This window comes from Daldinia vernicosa, assembly GCF_022497035.1.
Source record: "Daldinia vernicosa strain CBS 139.73 unplaced genomic scaffold F5Y00scaffold_15, whole genome shotgun sequence".
In the NCBI taxonomy this organism is placed as follows: Eukaryota; Fungi; Ascomycota; class Sordariomycetes; order Xylariales; family Hypoxylaceae; genus Daldinia; species Daldinia vernicosa.
In genome coordinates, this window is record NW_025953931.1 from 163077 (window position 1) to 190931 (window position 27855).

Sequence of the window (27855 nt, forward strand, 5' to 3'; positions counted from 1 at the left end):
CATGCCATCCTAGCATGGTTGTGGTTGACCTAAACTCCTCTTGTGCTCTTCGGATACTTCACAGAAGTTCGTGCAATTATGAATCTACCATGTCTTTCGGCCGTGGAAACATAAGTAACTTTGATCTAGCTAGTCCACATTGAATACCCGCTTCCCGAGTCACAGAATCTTCCATCAAACGAACTGTTATTACTAAGTATATATCTCAGTCCCAGTACCCAAACGAGTCTTTTCAATCCCTTTATTACTTCAAGACATATAATCTTCCAGAACTCATCTCTACCCGCTACATGTCTTTCCATCTCGTAGGGCTCTTCTAATCCATACTTGAACAAACCACGCCATGGATTCATTCATCCAACAGTTATGTAGGGCTCTACATAAACCGGAAACAGCCAAAAGATACCGGGATGCCGGGGTAGGGCTGGCGTTTGTTGGATTGATCCAGGTTCTGGTTGTTCCTATCCAGATCACCCTTGATATCTACTCCATAAACCTCCCTGCCTCTATCCTGGTGATGCTTCTTTTCTCCTCCCTTCTCCTCATCGCCAACTGCATTCATAGGGGAACTGAGAAGTTATACTCCAAGCACCTACGCGGACCGACTGACTTCCTTGGCCGGCACATGTCCTTCGGCTTTGTGGCATCCTTCATAATGCTCAACAGGGACCACATATCCAATGTCATGGATGTCCCTAGGATTGCCGGGGCTTTCTGTAAGTCGCCGGATAGCATTGCCCCTTGTAGAACCTAGCTAACTAAAACTAGTCATCACTACTTTTGTGGGCTATATTAGCACGTATTTGGTTGCGTTCGGGAGTTCCAAGCTAGAACAACGACTACGAGGTGTACGAGAGAAAGTTTTCGACGTCGAAAGCCACCCTAAATCTTGGCCTAGTCCCCCCGCAGCATGGCCGGCTCCGCCAACAGATAGGGGTGCGAAGCGGATATCTCAATTATCTCGGATAAGTGTGGCTATATCAAACGAGAAGCCCTTTATTTCGGCCGAAGCGGTGAAAGGAGGTTCGGTCTCGCAACTTATAGAACAGATCGTACGCACAGGTCCGCTATGGATTTGCATATTTCTGCTTGCCATCATCGGGGTTCCGATATATCTTGCGACTAAGTACGAAGCACCGTGTGAAGTTCTATGCTTTATCCTATTCTGGATTTTATCCGTTCGGTTTCAAAGGTCGTTGAAAAGTTCATATTCTCTCCTAAGGTTTCCGTACCTAAGATCGGCAGTGGTCATATCTGCGAACCCGGTGCTGGTGACTTGGGCAATTGGAACGGCTTACCTCTGGATTAAGGCGGGATATACTGGACGAAGTATCGATGTCATCATCACTGAGTTTCATAGGCATCAGACTTTGGCGGAAAGCATATATGCGATTGCAAAGGGCGGAAGGATATCAAGTAATATCGGTGCTGGTGACCTATCTGGACCCGTCTTGGACGCAGGCATTGTCTGTATGGGCTTCAAGATGTTCGAGTACCGAAAAGAGCTATGGAAAAGTGTATACACGGTGTTAGCCACATGCGCATTGCTTGCCGTGGCAAACGTCTTCCTCAACGTTATGATCGCCCGCGCATTGGGATTACAGCCCGCTGACGCGCTAGCATTTGCTGCTCGATCTGTTACTATTGCTCTTGGGGTGCCGGCGATTGAAGGCTTGGGCGGCAGCACTACACTCATGAGCGCACTTGTTATTTTTGGCGGGATTATCTTCCAGATGGGCGGAGATTGGCTGTTCTCACTCCTGCGGATTAACGACCAGGAGCACCAGCTGAAATCTAACGACTCCAACAGTAGTTACACGGAAACTACGGGGTCTACGGACATGTGGAAGGAGAAAAACGCTCAAAAGCAGATTACTAGGACCGACAATGCGGTTATCGCAGCTGGTGTGACCGTAGGCATCAACGCGGCAGCGATGGGCACAGCGCATCTAATAGAACGGGACTCGAGAACTACAGCATATTCGGCATTGTCAATGACCTTATTTGGAGCTATGACAGTAGTACTCACGGCGGTACCTAGTGTCTCGGAGACTATAGTATCTCTAACATGGAGATGAGGAGAATGCCATATTTCGAAGACGGTAGTTAGCGATCACTATCATGATCACGATTATATGAGTTACGAGATACATAATATCACGTTGCATAGAGATTTCGGGTGTGGCGAATGATACCACTACATGGGTTTTGATAGACACAGATGGGAATTGGGAGCATCTTTTTCATCCGAGCCGTTTTTATTTTTGGAATGTTTACGAATATACGTAAATATTGTTTCTAGCATATTCTCACCCAATGGCATCATAATCATAATCGTACTCCTAATGGGATCATTATTATTCAACGATTTTCGTATTAGCATTAGAAGATTTGCTTGCCCCTTAGCCGTCTAACGGTAGATACCAACATGAGCGATATGAAACCGGACCGCAGTCGTAATTGAGATTTAGTATCTTGCTCGCCGAATCACGACTGGTGGGAGATGAAACCCTGCAAAGCCGCCGTATCATCAATCCTACGGCGCACACATACCTTGGGCACCTACGCAGGCACTGTCTCTGGTCCTCGCAAAGTCGCACGGCATAGCGCGACTCATAGGTTCTTGGATTCTACGTTGTGGACATGTGTGGTTTTCGTCTCTGCGGGGATATTGGGGGAGCTATACCCCTTCGTCGAACGTGTCTCAGTCTACATCGGTCCTGCTGGATCATAATTTGTATTCAGTGTAGATAAGTCTATGTCCCGACCTACAGCAACCATAACAACCGCGGCACTGGAAGCTGAAGCCATAATTCAGCCGGGAACTGCGGAGATCCCTATCATGGTAACAATACCGAAGCCGTAGAGGAAAGCCGTACTTGGCTTAGATACGTCTCTAGTGGCATCCAGTCTTTTGAAATGTGAAACTGCATAACGTAAACATACTATTACTATGGTTCCTATAACTTCCGAGCTTACCTGTCTTACTTATCTCCCAGATATTACCACGAGCTCGATATAGCTTAGAAGCTCAGCAGCCAAAGTGCGACTTGACTCGGAAGACTTGTACTTCTTACTAGGCATCGTGGGCTACCACACTAATCTGATGACTTGCAACTTTGAAGCGAATTTAGATAAGGGCTTTGCTTATATAATTAATTGTTGGTAGAAATAAATGTAATAAGGCATGTCTGCGTTTAATCAAGTGTGGGTTGACGTTAAGAAGTATAAAAGGGGTAACTAGGGGTGTATAACCAAACTGGAAGAGAATGAATAATAGGATATAGCCATAATATTTGCAGCAACCCCTAATGATTTTAAAGGCATATAAAGACTGTAGAATAATTTAGGGTCTCCACTTGGAATCCGGTGCCTGCATAGAACTACGTAAGGTATTAGGAGAGAAAGGCCCATTGGCTGCACAGAAGCGTCGCATCATATGCTATCCTTTAGTATATAGGAACCGAGTAGGTCTTGATGTGCCTCTTCGCTCCATGCTAAATAATGATGGGACTAAGCAGTGCTTTAACACCATGTTTAGTGAGCCTCATAAAAGAGGCAGCCATGCGCCCTAGCTATGCGCCTGGGTGGCAAAATTTCCCACTCCTAAAATACACAAGGACTTAAACTAACCTTTCGATTAGATGTAGTCCACTCGCGGTTTCCACAACACCACTCATCTGGCCAGGTTGTAGTGCGAAAGCAGCCTCCTCGAATTCCTTTTGCATGTCTCCCTTACCGAAGTATCCTAAATCTCCCCTCTTTCTGGCCGAACTGCAGTCGCTCTCAGTCATGGCGATCTCTCCAAGAGATACGGCCCCACTCTTAATCTTCTGCTCATGACCCTTGATAATAGCCATTGCTTCTTCCTTGGTTCGGGTAATATTGCTCTCGCGCCAGCTCGCAGGTCGCCGGCTGTCGCGGTGTTTGACTAGTAGGTGGGCGGCACGGATTTTGCCCTCGGGGTGGCTGACGGGAGCCGTCTGGGACGAAGTAGAATGGTGGGTTGCCATATATTGCTTCAACTTCTCGGTGTCGGTCCCAACCGGCGGCTCCCAGCGCGAGACTTTCTCGCTGGCGTTGAAATAGTATGGAAGGTTCTTGGAGTTGCTGTGGCGCACCTCCCAGTTAGGTGGTAATCCCGAGTCATCCTGACCATAGGAAACATTAGTGCCAAATTTAATAAATTTTAATATGGAGATGAATGAATGGGTAGAACAGATTTGCAAATTCTAATCCCTCTGGCAGGCTCGAGGCTAACTTACCATGCTGGCGGTGTGATACGAAGACTACTGTGTGGCTGATGAACAGCTTTTATAATTTATTTAACAGCTGTTTAAGCTAGGCTGGAGCAAGAGTATACTACAGTCCTGAGTATGCGTCGGTCTAGAAGAAAGAGTGGGCGACTGCTTTGATGTTTACCTCAAGGGAAGCTTGAAATTTCAAACTTAGAATTGAAGCTATAGCTCGCTAATTGAAGCTTCCTTAAAATGTAATTAAATCTAAGGAAGTGACAACATAAACTTTGCTTTTCTAGCCTTCCCAAGATATAAGAAAAAGCGAGTGGCGATGACGATGGTGTGGTGGTGTTGTGTGTTGATGATGTAGGTAGTGAGTTGCTAGGGAAGAATTGCGTCGAATATTAAGGGTAAGTACATACGTAGGTACCTTTTCTGTTGACCTTAGGTAAGAAAGATCACGAGGATATTGTCAGTTGAGCGGGGGCAACGCTGACCTGACGACGAAATTAGTTGAAACGCGGGGTGCTGAATGGGTGAATCTAAAAGTGATTGGTCTAGGTTACAGAATCATTAGGTATTGTACCTATGTATCTCCATCCATTTACTATTGTACATAGGTACATATGTTGGTCAACCGACCAATCAGTGGTCCTAGTGACTATGAGCTTAAGCCATATCCACGTTAGTCAGTTACCTGTCATTACGTGCTGTCATTGTTAAGAATACTTTATCCGATGTTCCGAAGCTTACTAGGTACCTATGTAACTGTGCAAACCCAATTAAAGTTAGCTCCAACATCACTGCTAAATCTAGAACACACTATTCATTAAGCGGTCACTTTTAAAGCTTGACAAAAAGTGACTAAGGTCTTTCCATCTTTGATTAACAACAACCACCAAACGGTGTCGGTCTTTCAACATTTCATCTCACATTTCCAACGCCGTATCACGAATAACCTGGTCTTCAATCTTGACCACAGCGAAACTGCAATAAAATACATAAGCGCAGCTTCATTCCATCAAGGATAAAACCCTCCCACTAGAATCATCATCTACCTAGGTATTTGACAACCATCAATTCTCAAGGTCTCGTCGCATCAACCCTACTAGTATTTAGTACCATCAGGAACCTTGCATAGCATCATGTCGTCTCCGGCGCCGAGTAACGACGGGGATGCCCCCAAGAACAACCAGGAGCAGATCACTTTCCGTTTCTGCGCAGAGTGTTCCAACATGCTGTACCCCAAAGAAGATGAAGACGCCCATAAGCTTCAGTTCACCTGCCGCACGTGTCAATACACCGAAGAGGCTACATCTTCCTGTGTCTTCCGCAATGTTATCAACAGTGCAGCAGGCGAGACAGCTGGTGTGACCCAGGACGTGGGATCGGACCCGACGGTTCGTAATCATATTTCTTCTTCCACCCAGGCTTCTCCCCATCCCCATCCCCATCTCCCTACTTCTACCGATTGCAGCCCGGCTGTCTGTCTGAGATGTGGCGTGACGCTCCTCCACTGTGATCGGTGTGAAGACCCTGCATCAGTCGACGAGTACAATCATTTTGTTCGAAACAACCCGGATTACGCCGTTACAAGAACCTTGGACTCCATACGATTCGCCAGCTACTGGGCCTCCCAGGATGATGAAGGGAAGGCTGCTTGGGCCGATAAATTTGCGTCATGTGGCGAACCATTTATCCCCAATATCTCACAAGATGAGGACAGTCTTGCCTATTACATTTCTGGCAATGGCTTTCTCAGGTCACTTGATGCTTTGGATGCTGATCCTCCCGAAGCCCTCGAGGATCCTCCGGAGTATGGTGACGTGTTGATGTCTTACCATGAGCTCGTTTCTGCCCAGTCAACAAGAATTGCTTCGCAATGATCTTGTTCTCAAGATTTGATGATTATATTCTCATATCTATGTCACATATTTTGGGCAACAGACGGACCAATAGACGGACCCATAGACAGACAGCCGGGCAATGGCATACACATAATTCTCTGGACTTCTCTTTAGCACTGGGCACCCAGCTTTAGAGAGCATGCATCGTATGTATTCTCTCTTGGGGAACCTAGTGCTAACGCCTTGTTTTCCTGGCATTTAGCTTCCACGGTCCAATAAAACCTGCCCCGTGTGCAAGCACGAAGAAGCGGTATTCTTTCAATCCCAGCAGCGAAGCGCGGAAACCGGCATGGTCAGTGCTCTCCCCTGTTTTAAGTATTTGATTGACGAGAACTAAATATCTAACTATTTCCCGACAGAAACTTTTCTACGTATGCTGCGAATGTGGTCACATATTTCAGTAATGATTATGATGGACTATGATCATCATAAAAATCAGGTTGGAGCACATACGCAAGGACCTTGATCCGACAATTAAGGTCATTTTGGTATTGCATGACTCGGCGTTTGGAGGCGATTTGGCGGAATTTCTTAAGGAAATTTCCCTGGCATGGAAAACTGCACTTTAATTGGGTATTAATATACTCTAATTTCTTTTTATAAAGTCGCATCTGCATATTGTACCTGTCTACTGCGTCCTACACCTGCTGCCAAGTGAATAGCCGGGTACGACTAGGGAGGAGTTTCACTACACGTATATGCGATGGTTCCTATGATGTAATGTACTTGAGGATTTTGTAAACTCGATCTCGAGAATAACGCGCGACCTTTCATATCGTGTACTAGCTATTTAGTACGACGCCGGTATGCCTTGTCAAGGTCTGCTATATGTGCGTTTAGTATATAGTACACGATATTTATTTATAAATTCTGATTTGTTGACGCTTATTCCCTTGACCCATCGTAAAATGCTAGGGGTATTGCGGTTGGTATAAAATATAGATTGCCTTTCATACCGTCCGCGTTCTTATAACGTACAGATACAGCCCCTCTCATAATGTCGCCTACGCCTACGCATGAGCGGGTGCCATACTCAAGATCTTGCTCCATCCGCGTCTCCTTAATTCGGCACCTACTACGCCGTTCACACGAGTGCCGATAGGATCTCCGGCCTTGTTGATAAGGACGCAGGCGTTGTCGTCGAAGCGGACGACGCTGCCATCAGGGCGCTGGACCTGCTTCCTGGTGCGTACAACAATAGCGTGACGTATATCGCCGCGCTTGACTTTATTTGCCGCTGAAGCTGCACCCATACCGGCATCACTTGCGCCTCGCTGCTTTTGGACGATAGCTACTATTCTGTCACCTGACGTATCTAGTTTAGCGACGGACGGTCATCGAAGGATGATCGATCAAACATATGATCGAGCTATGTAAGAGGTCAGAACCTACCAATGGTCGCGTGTCTCTTCTGGCCAACGACTAGGGCACATTCGACTATGGCGGCACCCGAGTTGTCGATGCAGTTAAGCATCGTCTATATTTCGCTCGAAGTCAATATATAAATATACCATGGGTTTTATAATGATCTTACAATACCTTAAGTTGGATCATCTTGACCGGCTGATACCCTTGGTACAGGGTTGCAATCCTCGATAATGCGATGCGATGCGATGCGGTGGCACGCGGAAGTAATAAAGTGCTTAAGTATTTTGTTTGTTTGAGGTCGAAAATTCGAGGCTTTAGCAAAATGATCTAAGGCTGAATTTGCCAAGATGTAATATGATTGGTCACTACCTATCTTAAGGTCCTGTCCCTAGATCTGGTTAGTGGCTTTTCATCATCTCTCCACACTTAAGTGGCCCCGGCGTCTGTAGGTAAATTGGAAGTGGCTTCTTTTTGGTTGGTTCAGCCTCTGTATGTACCTATGCCTCCCGCATGTCCGATTACCAAATTTATAACCTTGGTTCCATCAGATGAGGCTTGCAAGATGTCGTGGCTAAGCAGGTACCTATATAAGTTAGATTACACTAGGTGCCTACCTACCTAGGTGGTAGTACGTACATCCCTGGTATTGTTAATCTGGCTAGTGACTTCCCTCCCGAATCGATCGACTGATTGCATCAGAGGTCTCCCCGGGGTCCGGGCTGGTTGATGGTTGACCTGCCACCCTCTTTTCCCACTTTTTCTTGCACTCTCACTTTTGCGCCGGCTCAACAGGGGGCGGCACTTCACCCGCGGTTCCTGATGGATTAATTAAGAAACTACTCTTTGTTTCTGTTTTGGTTTTTAGACTCGAGCTCACAGATAGATGATTCCAATTGAGTTTCCTCTAGTATTCAACAACGACTATCTTTTTTAATAGTTTCTCCCCATCGTACTTTATCACTTTTTGGTATCAATGAGCATCGCCGTGGCCAAAAGCCAATATACCCTCTTCTCCCATTTCATTATCTTTCCCGTCCTCTCTCATTCCCTTACCCCGGTTCACCTTTCGCATGACGATATATATCATAAAGCTCGCATTTCTTGTCCATACCGTCCATCTCGCTCAAAAGGCTTGTGATAAAAGCTCTAAAGGGCATTGATAAGCGTATGCGCTGGCGCTTGGGGGCACTTGTCAACTTCAACTCGGCCCCCCCTGACTGCATTTCAGCCCAGCACATAATCATCCCATTGCAACTAGGTGTCACCCTTCCACCTTACTCACATCTTACTTGCATGAAATAGCTGGACACTCCTTGGGGCCGGAGAAAACTTGTAAATATCCACCCATCCTGAGATTACGTCCTGCACATCCTGCACATTACTTCACAGTAATCCTTTTAGAGCTTTGTTTTGGCTTTATACATACTATTGCATTGCAATCTTTCCTTGGTCTGGTTGGGCAAAGCTGCGTGTCGCAATGCCTCCCAATTCATCTACGGCATTGAAGAAGCAACAGATCACTCTTGCGCAATTATCATCGTACGATGACATACTAACAGATGCCCTTGTGGACCATGTGAGTGGAAAGACCTATCTCTAACAGCGATAGTGCATTGTAATACAAGGAAGAACTAACATTCTTCTCCAGGCATACTACTGGACCGCAATCCCCAAGAACCGCCCATCTTATCACCCTTCGCGAGGCATAAAAGAAGAGGAAATCACCAAGATTATCCAGTCTCATCTTATTGTCGACCCTAATATCGAAATTGCTGAGTCCAAATTACTTGCGACAGACGGGTTGCGCAAGTTTCACGATGCGCTCAGGACTCCAAAAGAAAAGGCCGACTTTCGTGCCCATCTTCGTCGGTATATGCAAATCTACCTTCCCGATTGTCCCTTCGAAGTCAGCTCAACGAACCGATATACGATTGTCACTCACGAAGCAGCAGTGACTGCGCGGAAATTCGTCAAAAAGGGTCAGCCAGTCAAGTATTTGTCGGGTATCCAGGTGTTGATCACGGAGAAGGAGGAGAAGGAACTCTCAAAGAGGAAGAAAGATTTCAGCATTGTAGTTAGTGCAAGGAACAAGTGCGCAAGCTTGTTCATGGGACCTGCACGGTTTGCAAACCACGACTGTGAAGCCAATGCGCGTTTGATGATCACTGGTCAAGCTGGAATCGAGATCATTGCCGCAAGGGATATCGAAGTAGGGGACGAGATTACTGTCACATACTCTGAGAACTATTTTGGCGCCGACAATTGCGAATGTCTATGCCGGACATGCGAAAACAACTTGGTAAATGGCTGGGCACCAGCCGACGGTACCGTAGCCTTAAAGAAAAGCATTGAAGCAACTACTGCTGAAGGGTACTCGTTACGCCATAGGAGGCGAGATGATAGTTGCGCGTCTGCATCCCGAACTCCCTCCGTCACTCCTGATATCCGACCCCGAATTTTAAAGACCCGATCCAGGACGTTAAAAGGAGATTCTGAGATGGGATCTGCATTTGGGTCTCCAGCACCTCAGGGCATCTTACGCCAAAAGCGGAAGCGCGAGTTCGAGTCGCTACAATCACCGCCGGTCACTCCCGACAAAAAACTGAAGTTGTTGCAGTATGAAGTTGATGCTATACCGGCTCTTCCAAGCTTATCTGGACAAAGCAGCGACGAGGGTTCAACCAGTACCAACTCTTCAGAAATGGAGAGTATAGATATGGTTCTGACGGATGTTACAACGCCTGAAGAAGACGTTAAAGAGCCCATTTTAGAATCGCCGACCCTGACGCCTTCAAAACCATTAACTGCTTCTCTTAAGCAGGAAGATTCAGAGGCGTCTCCACTTTCTGAGATCACCTACACACCTTCAAGTCTCGAAGCCCAAGATTCAATAGCTGTCGCACCATTGCCTACGGTTGAAAGTATTGCTCAAGCCGATGGAGCTATATTGACCCCGCCAGCTAGCCAAGTTGAGGAACCATCACCGGATATCGTAGCACTTCCAGCCCCCATCGTTGCTATTACACCCATCTCCGCCTTTTCTCAGGCCGTTACCTCCGCTCTTGAGGAGACGGAGTCCTCAATTTCAAACAAACAGCCTAGCCCCAAACGAGGTCGCCCTAGGGGTAGACCGCCAAAGAGCGAGCTTCCAACTGCCAGTCGCGCAGCCGCAGCCGAGGAGTCTACACCTCCATCTCGTACCCGAACTCCAGGAGATTATACTCTTACCCCAGTGCTACTTTCCGAGCCTAACACCGCCTGGATACATTGCACTGTGTGTAGTGAGCCATTCGTGCAATATAATGCCTATTATACGCGAAGTTCCTGTCCACGATGCGAGCGCCACTCTAAGTTATACGGCTACCAGTGGCCTAAAACTGAGAAAGAAGGTAAACATGATAAAGAAGAACGCATCTTAGATCACCGTACGGTCCATCGATTCTTAACAGCAGAGGAAGAAGCAAGAATACGCGGACGAAAGTTACCTTCGATGACTACTACAGCTACTCCGGAGAAGGAGACTCCGGAGAAAAGGGGGAGAGGCCGACCTCGAAAAGCACGCACCGATCTAGGCCTCGAAGATGAAATGCACAACGAAGAGGATGACGAACTTGGTAACATCAGACGAAGTACAAGAAAACGGCAACCAAGTATAAAAGTTACATGTTAGCATACCGCATACCGGCATATAGTGATTTTTGGCAGCATGGGAATGGATTAATTGGTTACTTTCAACAGTCACTGTCCCAATATGGGATATGTAACATTTCCCCCATTTCCCCCAGGCATATTCTCGGCGTTATTTGTCATAGCGTTTGCATCATTTATCGAGTTCAATTGTATATCAGGTATATCAGACAGATAGGTACCTTACGTATCCTATCTAGTATGTACACTGCAGCTCGGCTGCTTAAACCCCTATTTTTCAAGATTTTCCATGACCCGTTCGATGTATCCGATTTCCAGTTGAACAAATAGGTAATAATTGTCGACTCGTTGTCGATCACGTGTACAAGAGAAATGCTGTGTGATATGGAAGATTTTCAGGAGAAGGTCTCAGCCAACATTTGACGTCATACCATGTGCTTAGACCCATCTATTTAGCTGCGCCTTCTGGCCTTGTGTTTCCAACAGCAGCAATACACGTCACAATGTACAATATCTACGCAGGTACATGATATTAGACGTTTCAGGGGCTTCCCTTGAAACAGCTTTCTATGTAATAACGTACAATACATAGTACCTAAGCTATGTACCTACCTAGGTAGGTAAGGCTAGGCTAATTAAATGCTTTCCGTTTCTTCCGCGTGACACCTTACGACGTTGGCTTGACTTTACATTTTACATCATCCAAGTAAACCAACCTATTTATTGAACAAAACTACTATTATTCTAGTTTAACTACCTTATTCCTAGCTTACTCTAAACCATTATCATAAAGTTCATCGCCCCGTTTTACTAATCAAGTCTATTCTTAACGTACTTCAACCCAACTTTAAACTCTACAATGAGCCGCTGGTCGCAGTACGATACCGACGAGGAACGCCTCCCGGAGGGCATGCAACGTATCGGCTACGATGCCGATACCCAAACCTACACATTCCGCGACGCCGAGGGAACTATCTGGGAAAGTGCACCCGGTAACCGATACGGTGAACTCCATCGCGTCAATACGACATACGCACCTTACGGTGACGAGGAAGCACATGATGCAACAGAGCCGCTCCACTCAGCCTCGAAGGGACCATATACTTCATGGCGACACGAGATGATGCCCTTACTCAATTGGTTCTTACTGGTCGGTTTATTCCTGATCCTCATCTTTTGGATCATCAGCGGTACAACTAAACCGATCGAACCGATTACCTGCGGAGAGCACAGCAGTCCGTACAAGATCAAGCCAGGCGACACGTGCTGGGCCATCGCCGAGGGACATGACGTCCCACTTGATTCTCTCATCCACGAGAACGAAGATCTTGATTGCGATAAGTTACCCATCGGTGGTACGGTATGTATCCCAAGGGTCTAGGTCGTCGCTACACCAAGGGTTACAGGGTCTTCTTGTTACCCCAGGGTCCTTAACACAGCAGCATTAGCTTGTAGGCTTTTGTTGCCGGGATCGAATCATTTGCTTCGCTTCGCTTCGTTGGCGTTTACAGATACGTACAGGTAGCTGTGCTACATTTCCACATTTAGATTCGCGTCTCATGCCAGGTTTATTTCGGCCGCTATCTTAACTATTTACTACATAGTAGAGGAACCTATGTACAGCTTCGCCAGCTTTGTGTACATATGGTTCCCCCTGTTCAGGCCCCAGTCAGTAATGTAAGCCGGTATTAGCCTACCCCGTTGAGCTCATACGAGCTGTTGGGTTCTCTTGGTCGAAGTCGGGCCGTTAAAAATCAGATGAGACAACGCCAGCCGTGGCAATACTTCGTTGCAGTGTTTCAATAATCAGCCGGCATGGTCGATAGCTTTCCGCCATCATTAACTAGGATGAATCCATTACAGAAAGAACCTGCCTTGCTAGCCAGATAGAGAACAGCGCCAGCCATTTCATCATCGCTTCCGAATTTTCTAGCTGGAATAAACTTAGGATCGTCAACGGATTCTGTAGCTGGATCGCGTGATCCAATCAAATTCGCTGCTAGCTCAGAAGGGAACACTACAGATCTATTAATCTTTGGATCATCGAGATGGCGGAAAAGGTCAAAAACTTACGCCCTGGAGCAAGTGCATTGACCCTAATACCGTGCCCGTTGAGACCTGTACTTGCGTGCTTGGTAAGATGGATAAGCGCTGACTTGCTTCCTGCATAAGCAGGCGGAGACAAAAATGTTCGACTGAAGGCCGAGATACTGCTGGTGATGATAACCTGGCTCTAGGAGTATCTTAGCAAATGTAATTGAGCGTTCGTCAAGACTTTCATACCTGGATTGAAGGAACATCGCTACCTTCCTTTATCGGAGCTCCGAATCCCCCTTTCAAGGCCTGTTTGTTACCCGCATCTAAGAGCTCGAGGAATGCAAATATGGAGAACATGGTACCAGTCACGTTTACGTGGAAGGCGTTGCTGAACTCCTCCATGGAGTTGTTTTCAAATAGATTCTTCCGAAGCTCTGAGATGGACGCTCCCTTAGTCCAGGTCGCCCGTGGACCGATAACACCCGCGTTGGCGATAAATAGGTTCACATAGCCGACGTCCTTTGTTATAAAGTCAACTGCGGATTGGAGGGAATCCTTGGTCGAAATATCACATTGTACGGGAATAATACTAGGATGTGCAGTGGCGGCTGCTTCGAGAGTCTCTTGTCGTCGTCCTAGAATGTAGACTTTCTTTGCTCCGGCCCCTGCAAACGCCCTGGCCATAACATCTCCAATACCTATAGACTGGTTAAAATAAACCAGAGAAGATCTGGAAATTTTAGAACCTTACCACTTCCACCGCCGGTGATAACAGCCACCAGGCCATCCACCCGAAATAATCCAGACGAGTCCATTTTGAGTTCCTTATATGTGGAAATCGACGAAACCTGTTATATTAACCTGCAACTGTGTAATTATTGGTAAGGATATATTGATGGAAACCACGAATATAGTCGTCTATAAGTACTATCTTCCTGCAGTATCTATGCAGCATTCTCAATTGAGATGCATTGGAAATGTATTTATAAAACTAGCTGCGTTGCCTGCCCGCGCAAGCGCGTACGGGGAAAAGGGAGGGGGATGTCCGTAACTCCTGGACGGGTTAATAATGTAGCCGACTAGTACTACTAAAACACGGAAGACACAGGCATGTGAGCCTCGGGATTAAATATAAACGGACGGGCTAATGTCCGTGGAATGAAAGTTTGAAGCCATATCCAAGACTAGCTTATTCCCGTGTCCCCAAATTGTTTCTAGCCAATTGTCGAATTTGTAGAGATCACTTTCGAAAGCCGAGTGGTTCGCTTAAAAAAAGAATCAAGTTGTATTAGGTAAACTCCGGTGACAGCGCTTAGATTCCGCTGGAGCTTGATATACCTACGATATCAGGAAGGTATCATGCCGAATAGACTCGTTTCTCGTATGGAGAGCATGGTAATAGGTATAGTGAAGTGGCCGTATTTCAACAAATGGTAGGCGAATGGTGTTATGGAGCCTTGGATTAGGATCACGCTCTCGAAGGTTTCAATGGTCCTTTATCAGTTGCGAAGTGCGGTGGTGTTAAAAATGGCCTATACTCCCGAAGAGAGAATAATAGTATTATATCTTTAACTCTGTATTAACAGTCTAAGATATTAGGAATAGAATATAGATTAATTGGGATAAGGCGAAGCCAATATGTTAAACCCCTCCTATCCAACACACGAGGTCACTAATACACATATTTGGATAATAATTTCTGATATATCAAGAAGCAAAGTTCACATAGTATCCTCTCACTCATAATTCTTCTAGCTGTCAAACCCAAGTTCAAGTGGTAGACATTTTATACGCCCAATAAATATATTTCCCATCCTTGTTCTTTATAGGTACTTGCTACCCCACGGTACAGGTTCCTCTCTTCTTTGCGAAGCTTACCCCGGATCTATATTTATATCAAGATGAAAAGAATACGATAAAGATCTACTGTTATTAATGTACATAAGGAATTGCACGTCGGATTGAGACGTCGCTTAAGAGTTACAATATTGCACACTACTCTCTATCAATAGCAGACATTATCCTTTAGGCCCGCGAGTATTGGAATGGAGCAATTGACCAACACGATATCAACACGATGCGAAGCATTAACCGCCAAGTCCATCATGCAAAGCGTAAGATCTACTCTTGCGTTGACATGTTCGTCTAAGAGTTGTCTGATGGGACAAATATGAAACGCAATTCCCTGACTGGCTGATCTGCCGAATCCACTACATCGTCCAAAGCACGTCGCAGATCCTCAGATCATCGAAGCCATATAGCAGTAACACACAGAGTTCCCATCGGCTTGGTCAGTCTGTGGTTTGCCGATCTCACGCCAAGCGCACTTCTGGCTGAAGGACGTCAGAATGCATCTTACGAGGTTGAGCCGCGTCGACTTTCGCCTGGCGTGTCTCCGGCTCCGGGAGTATCAACGCCCATTCTCCTCGGACCCCACATGCCAACTCGAAGCGCGTTTGATCTACCTGGGAGGTTTGGTATGGGAGCTTATTTGACGTTTATCGTCCGTTCGTTGATGGGCAGTTGGATGAGACCAGTGCAATGCTCAACTGAAGAAAAACTACAAATAATGGCACACGTTCCGGATGAATAGGTAGGTAGAAAATAGCGTCGAGAAATCCATCTCATATATAAACATCTCTTCATTTCTTCACCGTATAAAATAAGTCTTACCTACGACCTGGCGTCGCTCGGTTTATATCTAACTACTGTATATTCTATCTATTCCGATACCCTACCCCGTCAAAATGGTTCACGTTAACATTACCGCACTCCTGGCGCGTAAGTCAAGCCCTGGCTAAACTTCCTTGTCTACCTAAATTACCTACATAGATGCTGACCATTTATACCTTCCAGTCGCTGCTGCAGCTTTGGCCCAAGTTACGCCTAACAATGCCGGTGCCAAAAACGTAGGCCAAGGTAACGGACAGCAGTTCATCACCGGTGGTTGCACTTCCGACGCTGTAAGTGCTTGTTCTATGCATTGCCCGTGAAGCAATGTTTTTCGATAGCCCTCTTGATCGCTAATTAGAGAACCAAATGGTTAGGACTGCTCGTCTGCGTGCTGTGCCCAAGTTCAAACCACAGGCCTAGGTGTCTGCTCCGCAGAAGCTGCGTCGCTTCAGAACGGGAAGTTAGGCTGCGGCTTCGTCGACCCCAATGCCGATCAGACTATCGCCAAGGCTCAGGCTCAAGTTGAAAAGCAGGGTTTCTAGGATGGAAATTTCTAAGAAATTTGTCGTTGAGCTACTACCTATATATGGGAACTTGGGTTAAGCATGAGCCTTGAGAAGTATATATCGCATCAATAAATGCACATTGTATATTACGAAAGTAAATACCTACGTGGTAGAATACGTCGTATAGTGTCCTACGTCTAGATGGCAAACGGTAGAAATCAAGGGTTAGGTATATTGCTTATAGAGACTCACAATCTATCCAGACGCTCGGCTTAAGCATTAGTTAACTATTTCTAACCTACCTATTATATGGGAATAAGTATACCCCTAGGTGATATCAAGTAGATGTTTATATTAATCCCATCCGGCCCGGTCGTGATTTCCGCTCTCCCGGCCCGCCAGCATGTAACCGGCCGCTCCCCGCGGCTGCACTTTGTTCTGTTACCGGGCCTCCCGTCCCGCTCGAAGCAGCTACCGCGTTTTATTTCAACTATCACGAATGCTACATATAGATATTAAGAAGTCTTTGAAGTTACTTTTAACCTTCACTATACGGATATGAAGTATTAAGCATCATTGGATTTCGTTATATATGATTGTATCCGTATCGAGAGGGGAAAAGAGGCTTTACCTGTCGTGTAACACTCTATTAATTACCTTAACCTAGGTACTTTTCTATTAATTGCTTCTTTCACTTATAACTTCCTCACCCGAAATGTTAGCTTGTGACATTATTTGACGAAAACATGCCTCTTAAGTGACGCCTTTATAAACCGCTGTACCTGAGATAACTCAAAATCGCTTGGTACATGTAGTTAAATCCACAGCCGTCTAATTTAACACGCGCATCATCGCCTCTTTCTTCATAAATATTTCCCCTCCTTCCGAGTGTCTTCTCTACAAACTCCATCATCATGGCTGCGACTGGGACGAAAGAAGCCATTCTGAATTCCTTGCTGGAGGATGCCCGGTATTGGCAAGGGTTGCGAGAGTATGTCTACGACTTAAACATGCCCCTATTACTCAACCCAAATGAATCGCCTCTGCCCTGCCGCGAGACTCCGGCCGAGTTCGAAGCCATCAACTCAAGTTTCTCCTCCCAGATCCACGCCCTCTTTGAGACGCTTCATGATTTTGAGAGTTTAAGCGAGACGAAAGGTAAGACGGAAGGCAAGACGGAAGACGTCGATGAATACATCCGCAAAGACGGCCTTATCCCCATCATCCGCATCAACAATCAATCCTTCGACCGCTATCCCCATTGCCTGCACCGCAATTTCCACTCGCGTCGCCTCTCCCTGCGTGACCCGGCCACTCTGCCACAGCTGTGGCGCGTGTCCGAGCTCCGGCTGTTCTCGGCGCCGGACTACAGCGCTAACATCGACTTTGAGAACGTCCGGCCTGTATCACTGCGCCTGCCCCTAGAGCTTGCGTCGAGACTCCCTGCCCTGCGCAGCCTCGACTGCCCGTGGCTGTGGGAGCGCATGCCCGTCGCCTTCCGCCCGCGCACGCTTCGCCACTTCGCGCGGCCGTGGGAAGGCCCATGGCGGGACGAGCGTCATGAATTCGGTAGGGCGGTGCGGGAGTTACACGAGCATATGCCCACTTCGCTAGTCGCGGCGCGCCTGTGGTTCTGGAAGCCCAATGCTTTCTATGTCGACGAGGACCAGAGCATCGAGATGCCGGATCTGGTCCGTCCGGACGACGCTGATCCTCTCTCACTTGGTTTGCGAACTGTGGCGTCGCATCTTGAGCAATTCGACCTGCGCGCCTTTTTGACGCCCGATCTGTTCCGGGCCCCAGTGACATGGCCCCGCATGAAACGTCTGCGCGTTGAGTTCCATCCCTGGTGTCCGGATGGTACCTGGTACTTCGTCGGACCGCGGGGCGAGAACCCCCACCCTGACGGCGGCTTCGAGATCACGCGCGAGCACCATTATCCTCCTGTCGCCCCCAACGAGCAGGACGACGAGATGGACGAAGAGTATGTCGAGGACGAGGGAGACGAGGAAGAGGAGGAGCGTCGAACAGACATGTTCCGCACGGAGCCTCTGCCACGTAAGATCGAACCCCTCTTGTTAGCCTTTGCCGGCGCCCTGAAGGGCATGCCTGCCTTGGAGGAGGCGGAATTGTTTGCGTACCTGGCCTGGCAGCCTTCGGAAGAGAGGCAACGCGCATACGAAGACAGTGGTGAAGCACCATATAATCAAGACTGCGCCATTTACAGATGGGGGGTGAGCTACGCCCCGGGAAAAAACGGTGGTAACGGGCTGTTGACATGGCAAGTTGGGTCGTGGAGACCCCATGAAGACGTCATCCAGTCATTCAAGGCTTTGGGCGGGGAGGGTAGCGAGGTCGAGATTACGTGGAAGCCCTTCGAGTTCACAGACAAGAGGGACGAGGATCTGAGAGCCTTCCACTAAAGGGGATACTACGATGGCAAGCGACGAACATATGGATTTAAAAAATTTTTATTTTTATTTATTCTCGGTCTGTGTCTACAACCATAGGAGGGCTTACGGCCAGGGTGTCAACTTTACATCACTCACATTAGGTAGTGCTGCCCCCTTCTAGTTCCTTGCCTGCCTACCTACAAGTTATTCCGACACAGCAACGCAGTAATAGTAATCAAACCACATCTGTGTACCACAATCTGCGCCAGCCGTACCAAGAACGGGGTTAAGCGCCGCGAGCTGCGATACGGTGAGACCGTTGCGACTAGCCAGCAACTCGCAGTACTCTCCGCTCCCGCAGCGGTCCCACTTACTGCAATTATCAGGCTGGCCGGCCTGCAGATAATCAGAGGGTGGCTTTGTGATAGTTGGCGCTGCTGTTGTTGTGATTGTGGTTGAGGGCATGTCAGAGGTTGATGTTATCGTGATCGATGTGGATGACACGCCGACGCAGTATGCCTCTCCCAGCCAGTAGTTGGTCAGGCAGTCGTCGCTGACGGCGGGGTTCCAGGCTAAGAACTGAGCCAGGGAGATGCCAGCGGCAGCGGCCATGTCGGTGCATGTCACACCGTCCTCGACGACGGCCCACTTGTTGCAGTTTTCAGGTTCTCCCGACATTGTTGGAGCTGGTGGAGTTGGGCTAGTAGGTGTCCCTGTGTCGCTGGTAGTTGGGACATCACCGAGCTCATCTGGCTTTTGGAGATACCACGACCCGCAATATCTCACACCCTTTTCGAAGGCGCAAGAGGGCGACGTCACATCGCCGAGCCCGACGTTCCAGGCAGCAAAGGAATCAAGATCGACGCCGTAGACTGTGACCGCGAGGAGGCAGGGGTTTGCGAAGGCTGAACCGGTCACGTTCACTTGGTAGTCGTCGCCGGCAAAGTAGTGTACGCAGTCATCTCGCGTGCCCGTGGCTGTTGGAAGCGGCGTGTAGAGCCGCGCGTAGGGGGATGCCGTGGCGTCGGGAAGTTGAGTGAATGGGACGCCGGTGAAGGTGGCGCTGGGGTCGATCGTGATGGTCATATAGCCTGGGCGCCCCGAGTACGTGTTGATATCGCCCACAGCTTGCACGCAGTAGCTCTCCTCGGCGAATAGGTTGGTGCAATTTGAGTCTATGCCGGTGTTGAGGAAGAGAAAGTCGGCGAGCGAGATGCCGAACTTGAGGGTCAATAGATTGCAGTAGTCTCCTTTCTGTACCTTGTACCACCTACCGCACGGTTTCTCGCCGGACCCCTCGGCCACGTCGGTCGGCGTCGCCGCCGGCACAGTGGGCGTAATGGGCGGCAGACCCGACGTGTCTGTGGGTGCCACGAACTTACGGCCCGGAGCAGCCACGCACACCTCGGAGCCATTCATCTGCTTCAAGTTCGAGCAGGCGTAGTTGATGATGGGGTTCCACGCGTGGAATTGTGTCTCGGTGATGTTAGCCGCGCTGGCGATAGCGGCACATGTCTCATTTACGCCGACCGTCACGGTGGTGCACTTGTTCGTGATGCACAGCACGGTGTCCGCCCCGGGGAAATTGCTGCAATACGCATCGAGATCATTATCGGCCAGAAGCCAGGCTGTGCCGACACCTTGGTTTCTGGAGATAGTGTAGCAATCATCCGAGGGCTTAACAGTGTACGTGGACCCTTCGCAGGTGCTGGCCGTTGGCGTTGGTGTAGCGGTGAAGTAGTCGAGTGTGCTTTTCGTAACGGGCCGGCCCGCGATGCTGCAGCTGGACGTCATGCTCTCATACATGGACTGGCTGGCTACGATGGGGCCGTCAAAGTATGGGGAGCCCGCACGTAAGCGCAGCCGTTCCACAATACAGAGGTCGCAGTCATCGGGCTTCTGGTCTTGCTCTGTAATGTTGCTGATGTAGTTGAATGGGCTGACCCCGGGATCAGAGAACGCCGCAGCCAGGGCCGCGACGGGACCGCAATAACGACCGCCATCATCCTGCAGACATGCCGATTGGAAAGAATACTGTAGCGATCCAGGGATATAGACGGCCGCGGCCTCAACCTCCAGGTCGCCCAAGATGGTTTGATTTCCGCAATTGGTCCGTACCGAAGACATCCACGCGGCCAACGATGACGAGCAGTCATCGGTGCAGATGCGGGACAACGATGCCGGGGGATAGAAAAAGTCCGGACGAAGATTCTTGACCAGAGGGTCACAGGCGGCGACGTCGGCGAGGAGCGCGTCAGAACACACTGAAGTCAGCGTTGAAGGAAGACTATTGCTGTACAGCATCATCGTGGCAGATACTGTCAGTGCATGAGGCCGGAATTGGATGAGGAGAAAGAGCAGTATGAGCGACGATAGATTGACTTCAACCCTCATTAGGGGGAAGGGTAGGTCAGCAAACATCACGATGGCGAGGGGGATTTCCACCTCCACTGAAGATGCAGGATGTCCAGGTAGGTTGTGCCGAGACCTAAAACTTCTGCTAAAGTAACTCAAGAAGAGTGGTTCTCATCCCTTTTCTTATGAGAGGGATCTTCCTTCATGTTACATCGATACCGGCCATGAATGAAATCTGGTAAAAATAAACAATCGTAACTGATATAGCCCTATCTGTACGTCGTAAAACTGGTGGCTTACAAGCAAGTGCATGGTGACCACACCACCACCGATACAGATTTAAACTATGTTGTGCTCGGGGATACTGAGCATCTCCGGATTTCTCTGGGCGAGCAAAAATCGATGTTGGCTGACCGGTCTGCCTCACATGGCCCGATAGATAAGGCAAGAGATCAATCTTGCCGGCGCCGCCTCTTGGCAAGAGTCTCACGTCAGCCAATAAACTATTTATCTCATCCTCTTCACATATGAAAATCTCCTTACTTCCATGGATATAATTCGCCGGAGCTCATATCTACGCAACGCATTTTGTACTGCATTTTGAACGCCAAGGCCAAGGCCAAGTTGATCCAATACCACCAACACCACACATTAGTCACAAAATGTGTATTGTAGGTAAACGGGTAAGCCCGGGCAGCTTCAGATTGAGACGACCATCTGACAGGTGCCTGGGATGCATATCGGTGGAGGTCATATTTGGCGAAGGTTCGAGTCTGTCCTACCCACCAGAGCGCTGCTAGCGGATCTGGTACTATGTTTGAAGGCCAGGGAACATATCGAGGTCACAGGGGAAAGCCGTATGGCGATGTCGGTGCCTCAAATACAAGAGAAGGTCACCGTTGGCTCACTCTGGGGTCGAGAGTAGCGCCTGAAGAACCCGAGCCAGCTTCTTGTGTGTACCTACAAAGGCAAGCGTGAACATGCGGCATCTTGTTGTCTTCGTCTTATTTTGTTGGTGTAGGCTGGCTCTGGCCTTACCTAGTACTAGGCGTCTATATGAAGGTGACGATTACCAAGCGTCACCAGCAACTTCTTGTCGGAACATCGTATCGTGAGCTTTTCTGCTAGGCGGCCTGCAGCTGGAAGTGACTGACGAGCCGAGCAGACCATTTGACTACTCGGCAAAAAACCGTCGCGACTACAAATTGCCCCTATGTCATATTGATGATGATCCTCTCACTACCAGCTCAGGCCCTGCAGCGGCCCTAGGCACTACCAATCTATCATCCCTCTTGGGCAGGGCAGTCGTCGACGACTACACGTGCGCGCCAGACCGGCCGTGCAGTAACAAGGCCTGCTGCCCCAAAGCTACGCTCGAGTGCAACTATGGCGAAGAGGCATGCGGCACATCAGGCGTGTCGCCCAACGACGTGTGCTGGTCCAACTGTGATGCGAAGTCTGAGTGCGGCAAGGACGCCAAGACTCCCGGTCTCGAATGTCCCCTCAACGTCTGCTGCGGTAAATGGGGGTTTTGTGGTATGACCGACGATTATTGTGATGTTAAAGACCACGGTGCTACAGGCGGGTGCCAGTCTAACTGCAACCAGCCCGGACCCAAGAACAAGGCCAATTCACAGTCTCGCGTCATTGGGTACTACGAGGCATGGAGGTTCGATAGCGAGTGCCAGGGGATGGTATGTTGCTTCTTTTTCTCGGAGCGATGAGCGACACTAATTTGGTTGCGTCTAGTCACTCAACGACATCCCCGTTAATTCTCTCACCCACCTATACTTCTCCTTTGGTTCCATCACACCTGGTGACTATAGCATCACTGGCATGGAGGGTCTACCGGGATGGTTGTTTTCTAATTTCACCGACCTGAAGCAGAGGAACCCAGCACTCAAGACGGTCATCGCCATTGGGGGTTGGACTTTCAACGACCCTGGTAAGCATCATCGCTGTTCCGTTACGAGATGACTGAACCAGGCGTCCTAACTGAGGACAGGTCCCACACAGACAGTTTTCAGCAATATGGTTAGCACCAAGGCCAGTCGGAAGACTTTCATCGATAACCTTATAAGTTTCCTCCGTGAATATGCGTTCGACGGGGTGGATTTTGATTGGGTAAGCCATGTCCACTCGGGTTATTCGTGGTTGCCTCGAAGGAAGACAACTAACATTGCTTCAGGAATATCCAGGAGCTGATGACAGGGGCGGAGTAGAAACGGACGGGGCCAACTTTGTTCAGTTTCTCAAGGAGCTGGATGATGAAAACAAAAAACAGCCGGTCAAATACGTCGTCTCCTTTACGGCGCCCACGAGTTACTGGTATCTCCGACATTTCGACCTTAAGGCTGTCGATCATGTTGACTTTATCAACGTCATGTCATATGAGTATGTGTTAATACCTACTTCCCCCGATATAGCGTAGTTTATCCTCTAACCGATGATACAGTTTGCATGGTATATGGGACGGTAAGAATCCCATTGGACAACACATCTACGGCCATACCAACCTTACCGAGATGAAGTCGGCCTTTGATCTGTTCTGGCGGAACGATGTGCCCGCCAACAAGCTCAATATGGGACTCGGCTTCTACGGTCGAGCTTTTCAGCTGGAAGACCCTGCCTGCAGCAAGCCCGGTTGTAACTTCAAAGGGGGTGCTACTAAGGGTGGCTGCAGCGACGAGTCGGGTATTCTCAGCTACCGTGAGATTACAGACATTGTCAGGAATAAAAAGCTCCACCCGGTGCACGACAAGACCGCTGGCGTCAAGTATATCACATGGAATACCGATCAGTGGGTGTCTTATGATGATGCCGACACGTTCGCACAAAAGAAGGACTTGGCTAAAGACCTGGGGCTTGGTGGATTTCTGATCTGGGCCATCGACCAGGACGACGACAGCCTGACAGCGCTACAAGCCGTCATATCACCCAAGAAGCTCGGCGATATGGGCGCGGCGAGCGGACAAGATGACTGGCAGAGCTCCAACAAGCACTGCTATGTCACGCCTTGCGATGGCAGGTGTGACCCAGGCGACATCAAGATCACGGAACAGAAGTGCGGAACTGACGACAAGCGGAGCAGGTTGTGTTGCCCTCTCTCGGGGGCTCCGGATCCGGAGGACTGTACATGGCGAGGAAACCCGTGGTACTGCAACGGCCACTGTCATGATGATGAGGTCATGATGGAGATGAACAAATGGGGCGGAGACAACAACGGGTGCCATGATGGTAACAAAGCATACTGCTGCAAGAGTCCGCTGGCCGAGGAGAATCGGTGCTACTGGGCAGGCGTTGGTGCGAGCTGTAACGGCGACGACCTGCCACTCACTTTCTCGGGCTCGGTGCTGACGATCCTGGAAGACGTGGCCAAGATCATCCTTAGGGTTGTTGGCCGCAGCGTACCGCTGGCCGCGCTGACGGGAGAGGCGCTCCTATTCGTGCTCGATGAGCTTGACCTGGACACGGACAAACGCTACTGCTGTCCGAAAGGGGACGTCGACAAATGGACCAATTGTGCGTGGTATGGTGAGCCGGGCAGTTGTTACGACGGTCACTGTCCTGACATGACATTCGTACAGCTGACGGACAGCTACTTTGGCGGCGGCGAGACGTGCGGCATCCAGCTTTCGCGAGTGCGCACCTTTTGCTGTGAGCCTAAGGACGATCCGCTCTTCCTGCCCGTCCCACTCGAGAAGCTATTTGCGCACCCGCCATCGGGCGATAACATTGACACCGACTTCACGTTGGAGACTGATAAGACGTCGGATTCCCAACAAGATCCCAACGATGCTGCCTTCCAGTTCGTCGTGCTCGCATCGCCTGAGACGTTGCAGGTGTCGCTGGACAAGCGCGACGGCTCGCACTGGGACGTCTTCGGATGCGACGATGGGGTTACTGAAGGCGAACACACGGTGCAGATGGTGTGCACCGACTTCTCAGACGATAGCAACTGCTACAAGATTGGCCTTGGCTATGGAGTCCCAGGTACCATTCTACAGATGCCCGCTGGCTGCGGCCCCGGTAAGTACGCTGTGGCCAAGAACATGATACCATCTACTACCGGCGTGTTGCCTCGCCATCTTTCTCATCTGGCGTCTCACTCGCCTGTTGTGTATGACCTGACGTTTGACTACGACTTCATGCGGGTCCCGCGCGATCAAGGCGACACGCAGATGCGTATCGACTTCAGTAACCAGGATGACTACTGGGATACGGTTGTCGCGGGCGCGGCCACTAAGAAGAAGAAAATGAAGCGGTCGCTCGAAGATGTTGGCGGGAACCACGTCCGCTGGCTCGAGGAGGAGTTCAGGGATGACTACCACTTTGGCGCACTTGAACGTCGCGATCTCGAGGCGCGTTGGTTCGGGTCCAGCATTTTGGCGTGGCTCGCACAGATGGTCAAGCCTGAAATTAAGCGCGAGTTCACACACAAGTACGAGGACACACTAACGGCTAAACTCATCGACGAGACTTGGTCTTGTACTAAGGGCGACGTATCGTACGAGGGACACCTACTCGCCCAAGCGCTGCTTAAAATCAAGATCGAGTCCAGCTTCGGCTTCACCCTGATCGTCACTAAACTGTCGCTGCCGCTCGACCTGAGCCAGAGCTACCTCACCTTTTATAACAAGGGCGAGGTCACTGGTGTATTAACACTCGAGGCCGTTGCTAAGGTCTTTTACTCCAAAGGGGACGTCATCGTTAACATCCCCTTCCCGGGAGCCTCTTTCAAAATACCTGGCATCGCTACCATCGGGCCGCAGCTAACGGTTGAGGGAAGCATCGATGCGTCTCTATCTCTAGCCGGGACCATCGAAACCAAGCTCGAGATTGCGAGCTGGGAGGTTCGTCAGGTCGTTCCCGACGATAATAATGATGAGTATAAACCTAAGGAGATTGGCGATGGTAAACCGAACCTCGACCAGACGGGCAGCATGGACGGTATCCAGAAGCCTGAATTCTACGCTGGAGTCCAGGTTCAAGGCGACGTCACGGCGAAGTTGTCGGCAGCAGCCGAGTTTGGTGTGCGCTTCGATCCCAAATGGGATGTCGACCCGGCAGCGGCGGCAGTCGTGGGCGAGGCCAGCGTGATGGTCAAGTTGAATGGGGGCATCTCCACACAGGGTACATGTCCATTTACGTGGGGGCTTGACGTAGGCGCCCGTCTCTACGCGAGGGTCAAGGCGCCGCAAGTCTTCAAGTGGCCCGGCGTTGAGTACGATATTACGCCCAAGTACAACAAGCCTATTGTCAAGCAGAACACATGTCCGGAACTGGGCCCGATTCCAACCAGGAGGGACCTAGGTACCCTTGGTTTCACTTCAAACTCCTCTTCTGCCCTGTCCGTGTATGGCCGCGGTCTGGAGAAGAGAGCAGCAGTATGGGGCCCTGTTCTCAGCGTCCCCGTCGGCAAGTATTTCTGCCCTAGTTCGGTCAACGAAGACGAAAACTCAGGCACGCCGTGCTCGATGATCGAACCCGCCTGGGATGACGACGTGTTCCTAACAGATGGCGACGGTGATGACTATCTAAATTTGCGTCGTCGAGAACTGCTTGAGATGCAGTGGTCGGATCCGTACAACGAGACCGTCCTGGAGCCACGAGACATTGTACTCGAGGAGCGCAATATCAATTCCAAAAGGTCAAAGCTGTGCGGCATCAACATCGCGATTAGGTATCCGACCGGAGGGGACTCGAAGGTCAGTAGTAACCCCATATACGGCTTCCGTAGGCCAGACGTCTGTGAGGACTACGAGTTTGGCTCTCCGTTAGATGCCGGCGTCAAGACAAACCCGCCCACACAGTACGACTCGGAGCACGTACTCGAGTTCCAGTTGCCACAACAGCTCTTCGCACATCTCGATCTTTCCCTCGGCCCCTTTGACCATCCGGATCCAACCGTCACGCGGAAACTGTCATTCTGTGAGCTCGTCCAGGAGCATTGGGACATACCCGCCGTGCCAATCCCGGGTTTAGATACCTCAATGGGTGTCGGCGCTTCCCTCACGCCGGCAAACCACGTCGCCCAGCAGTTCCCAACAAACCTGTGGAAGACGGACGAGTACGTCCTCCTGGAACATTACATCAACACTCCCGCTAAGGGCAAGGCGTGGGGCGGTACGACTAACGAGGGAGCAGAAATGCAAATCATCGACACGTCTAGATGGATACAGGACCTGCTGATTACGCGCCAGGGAGCTAGCAGGATGATCAAGTCCATGCGCTATCTGATCGGGTCGCGCATGTATCACAACGATTTTTATATCCGCGAGATCCTAAGGCGCCAGAAGGATCGCGTTGGCAACGTGCTCGACTTACTCGATACCCAAATCCTGCAGGCCAACCCGCGGAATCCGGCGCCCTATCAGCCGTGGCAGACACTGGGGCTAAAAGCCGAGTGGGACACGTTCATGAAGGGCAAATTTGCACTGGTCCAGACCAAGACGATGAAGGTCATCAACGAGTTCTTGCCGAGGCTCCAGGAACAATGGGCCGATGAGGCGAGTCGGCAGGCTGCTGTGATAGACCCGGATAACGACGACGCCAATACGCAGGCCAACAAACAAGAGTTGCAGGACCTGATCGATAAGATCGACGCGATGGAGAGTGTGGTTAGGGCGCTGCCGGTTTGGACTTGGCCATTTTGAATAGATCGCGGCAATTGGCAAGAGAAAACCAGAAGTTGGACTCTCGAGATGGGTCGATGCCTCTTATTAGAAGT

General features: G+C 49.5%; 11 protein-coding genes across 11 annotated transcripts; 7 read left to right on the plus strand and 4 right to left on the minus strand.

Annotated features, from left to right (window-relative positions):
• The first annotated feature begins 128 nt into the window (after positions 1-128).
• On the plus strand, positions 129-2118 carry F5Y00DRAFT_35943 (uncharacterized protein). Its single transcript, XM_048013542.1, has 2 exons — positions 129-716; positions 769-2118. Exons 1-2 carry the CDS (start codon positions 344-346, stop codon positions 2076-2078), a joined length of 1683 nt encoding a protein of 560 aa, XP_047866213.1. The 5' UTR covers positions 129-343; the 3' UTR covers positions 2079-2118.
• A 1400-nt stretch (positions 2119-3518) lies between these two features.
• Positions 3519-4430, minus strand: F5Y00DRAFT_35970 (rotamase-domain-containing protein). Its single transcript, XM_048013543.1, has 3 exons — positions 4423-4430; positions 4266-4362; positions 3519-4151 (listed from the first exon to the last, which is right to left on the minus strand). Exons 2-3 carry the CDS (start codon positions 4266-4268, stop codon positions 3624-3626), a joined length of 531 nt encoding a protein of 176 aa, XP_047866214.1. The 5' UTR covers positions 4269-4362; positions 4423-4430; the 3' UTR covers positions 3519-3623.
• Positions 4431-5106: 676 nt separating this feature from the next.
• F5Y00DRAFT_35998 (DNA-directed RNA polymerase II subunit RPB9) lies at positions 5107-6852 on the plus strand. The gene is made up of 3 exons (XM_048013545.1): positions 5107-5638; positions 6348-6437; positions 6505-6852. Exons 1-3 carry the CDS (start codon positions 5384-5386, stop codon positions 6547-6549), a joined length of 390 nt encoding a protein of 129 aa, XP_047866215.1. The 5' UTR covers positions 5107-5383; the 3' UTR covers positions 6550-6852.
• Positions 6853-7155: 303 nt separating this feature from the next.
• On the minus strand, positions 7156-7619 carry F5Y00DRAFT_260585 (50S ribosomal protein L14; the record flags this gene model as incomplete). Its single annotated transcript, XM_048011035.1, has 2 exons — positions 7156-7451; positions 7538-7619. 2 exons carry the CDS (start codon positions 7617-7619, stop codon positions 7156-7158), a joined length of 378 nt encoding a protein of 125 aa, XP_047866216.1.
• Positions 7620-8874: 1255 nt separating this feature from the next.
• On the plus strand, positions 8875-11398 carry F5Y00DRAFT_35988 (uncharacterized protein). Its single transcript, XM_048013544.1, has 2 exons — positions 8875-9089; positions 9162-11398. The coding sequence occupies exons 1-2, from the start codon at positions 8991-8993 to the stop codon at positions 11181-11183; spliced, it is 2121 nt and encodes a 706-aa protein (XP_047866217.1). The 5' UTR covers positions 8875-8990; the 3' UTR covers positions 11184-11398.
• A 391-nt stretch (positions 11399-11789) lies between these two features.
• On the plus strand, positions 11790-12962 carry F5Y00DRAFT_36074 (carbohydrate-binding module family 50 protein). Its single transcript, XM_048013546.1, has one exon. The coding sequence runs from the start codon at positions 12021-12023 to the stop codon at positions 12540-12542; it is 522 nt and encodes a 173-aa protein (XP_047866218.1). The 5' UTR covers positions 11790-12020; the 3' UTR covers positions 12543-12962.
• Positions 12961-14013, minus strand: F5Y00DRAFT_252360 (NAD(P)-binding protein; the record flags this gene model as incomplete). Its single annotated transcript, XM_048009931.1, has 4 exons — positions 12961-13178; positions 13235-13394; positions 13445-13896; positions 13950-14013. The coding sequence occupies 4 exons, from the start codon at positions 14011-14013 to the stop codon at positions 12961-12963; spliced, it is 894 nt and encodes a 297-aa protein (XP_047866219.1).
• A 1932-nt stretch (positions 14014-15945) lies between these two features.
• On the plus strand, positions 15946-16413 carry F5Y00DRAFT_260589 (uncharacterized protein; the record flags this gene model as incomplete). Its single annotated transcript, XM_048011036.1, has 3 exons — positions 15946-15979; positions 16055-16161; positions 16246-16413. The coding sequence occupies 3 exons, from the start codon at positions 15946-15948 to the stop codon at positions 16411-16413; spliced, it is 309 nt and encodes a 102-aa protein (XP_047866220.1).
• Positions 16414-17094: 681 nt separating this feature from the next.
• On the plus strand, positions 17095-18800 carry F5Y00DRAFT_268426 (uncharacterized protein; the record flags this gene model as incomplete). Its single annotated transcript, XM_048012247.1, has 1 exon — positions 17095-18800. Exon 1 carries the CDS (start codon positions 17292-17294, stop codon positions 18798-18800), a length of 1509 nt encoding a protein of 502 aa, XP_047866221.1. The 5' UTR covers positions 17095-17291.
• Positions 18801-18974: 174 nt separating this feature from the next.
• On the minus strand, positions 18975-21077 carry F5Y00DRAFT_252362 (carbohydrate-binding module family 50 protein; the record flags this gene model as incomplete). Its single annotated transcript, XM_048009932.1, has 1 exon — positions 18975-21077. One exon carries the CDS (start codon positions 21075-21077, stop codon positions 18975-18977), a length of 2103 nt encoding a protein of 700 aa, XP_047866222.1.
• An 861-nt stretch (positions 21078-21938) lies between these two features.
• F5Y00DRAFT_260592 (carbohydrate-binding module family 18) lies at positions 21939-27781 on the plus strand (the record flags this gene model as incomplete). Its single annotated transcript, XM_048011037.1, has 7 exons — positions 21939-22077; positions 22147-22231; positions 22291-22819; positions 22875-23070; positions 23131-23249; positions 23314-23519; positions 23581-27781. The coding sequence occupies 7 exons, from the start codon at positions 21939-21941 to the stop codon at positions 27779-27781; spliced, it is 5475 nt and encodes a 1824-aa protein (XP_047866223.1).
• Positions 27782-27855: the final 74 nt, after the last annotated feature.

Coding starts and splice junctions, on each gene's coding strand:
- F5Y00DRAFT_35943 (XM_048013542.1), top strand. CDS start 344: ATGGATTCATTCATCCAACAGTTATGTAGGGCTCTACATAAACCGGAA. Junction 717..768: donor TAGGATTGCCGGGGCTTTCT/GTAAGTCGCCGG, acceptor AACTAAAACTAG/TCATCACTACTTTTGTGGGC.
- F5Y00DRAFT_35998 (XM_048013545.1), top strand. CDS start 5,384: ATGTCGTCTCCGGCGCCGAGTAACGACGGGGATGCCCCCAAGAACAAC. Junction 5,639..6,347: donor ACGTGGGATCGGACCCGACG/GTTCGTAATCAT, acceptor CCTGGCATTTAG/CTTCCACGGTCCAATAAAAC. Junction 6,438..6,504: donor GAAGCGCGGAAACCGGCATG/GTCAGTGCTCTC, acceptor ATTTCCCGACAG/AAACTTTTCTACGTATGCTG.
- F5Y00DRAFT_35988 (XM_048013544.1), top strand. CDS start 8,991: ATGCCTCCCAATTCATCTACGGCATTGAAGAAGCAACAGATCACTCTT. Junction 9,090..9,161: donor CAGATGCCCTTGTGGACCAT/GTGAGTGGAAAG, acceptor ATTCTTCTCCAG/GCATACTACTGGACCGCAAT.
- F5Y00DRAFT_36074 (XM_048013546.1), top strand. CDS start 12,021: ATGAGCCGCTGGTCGCAGTACGATACCGACGAGGAACGCCTCCCGGAG.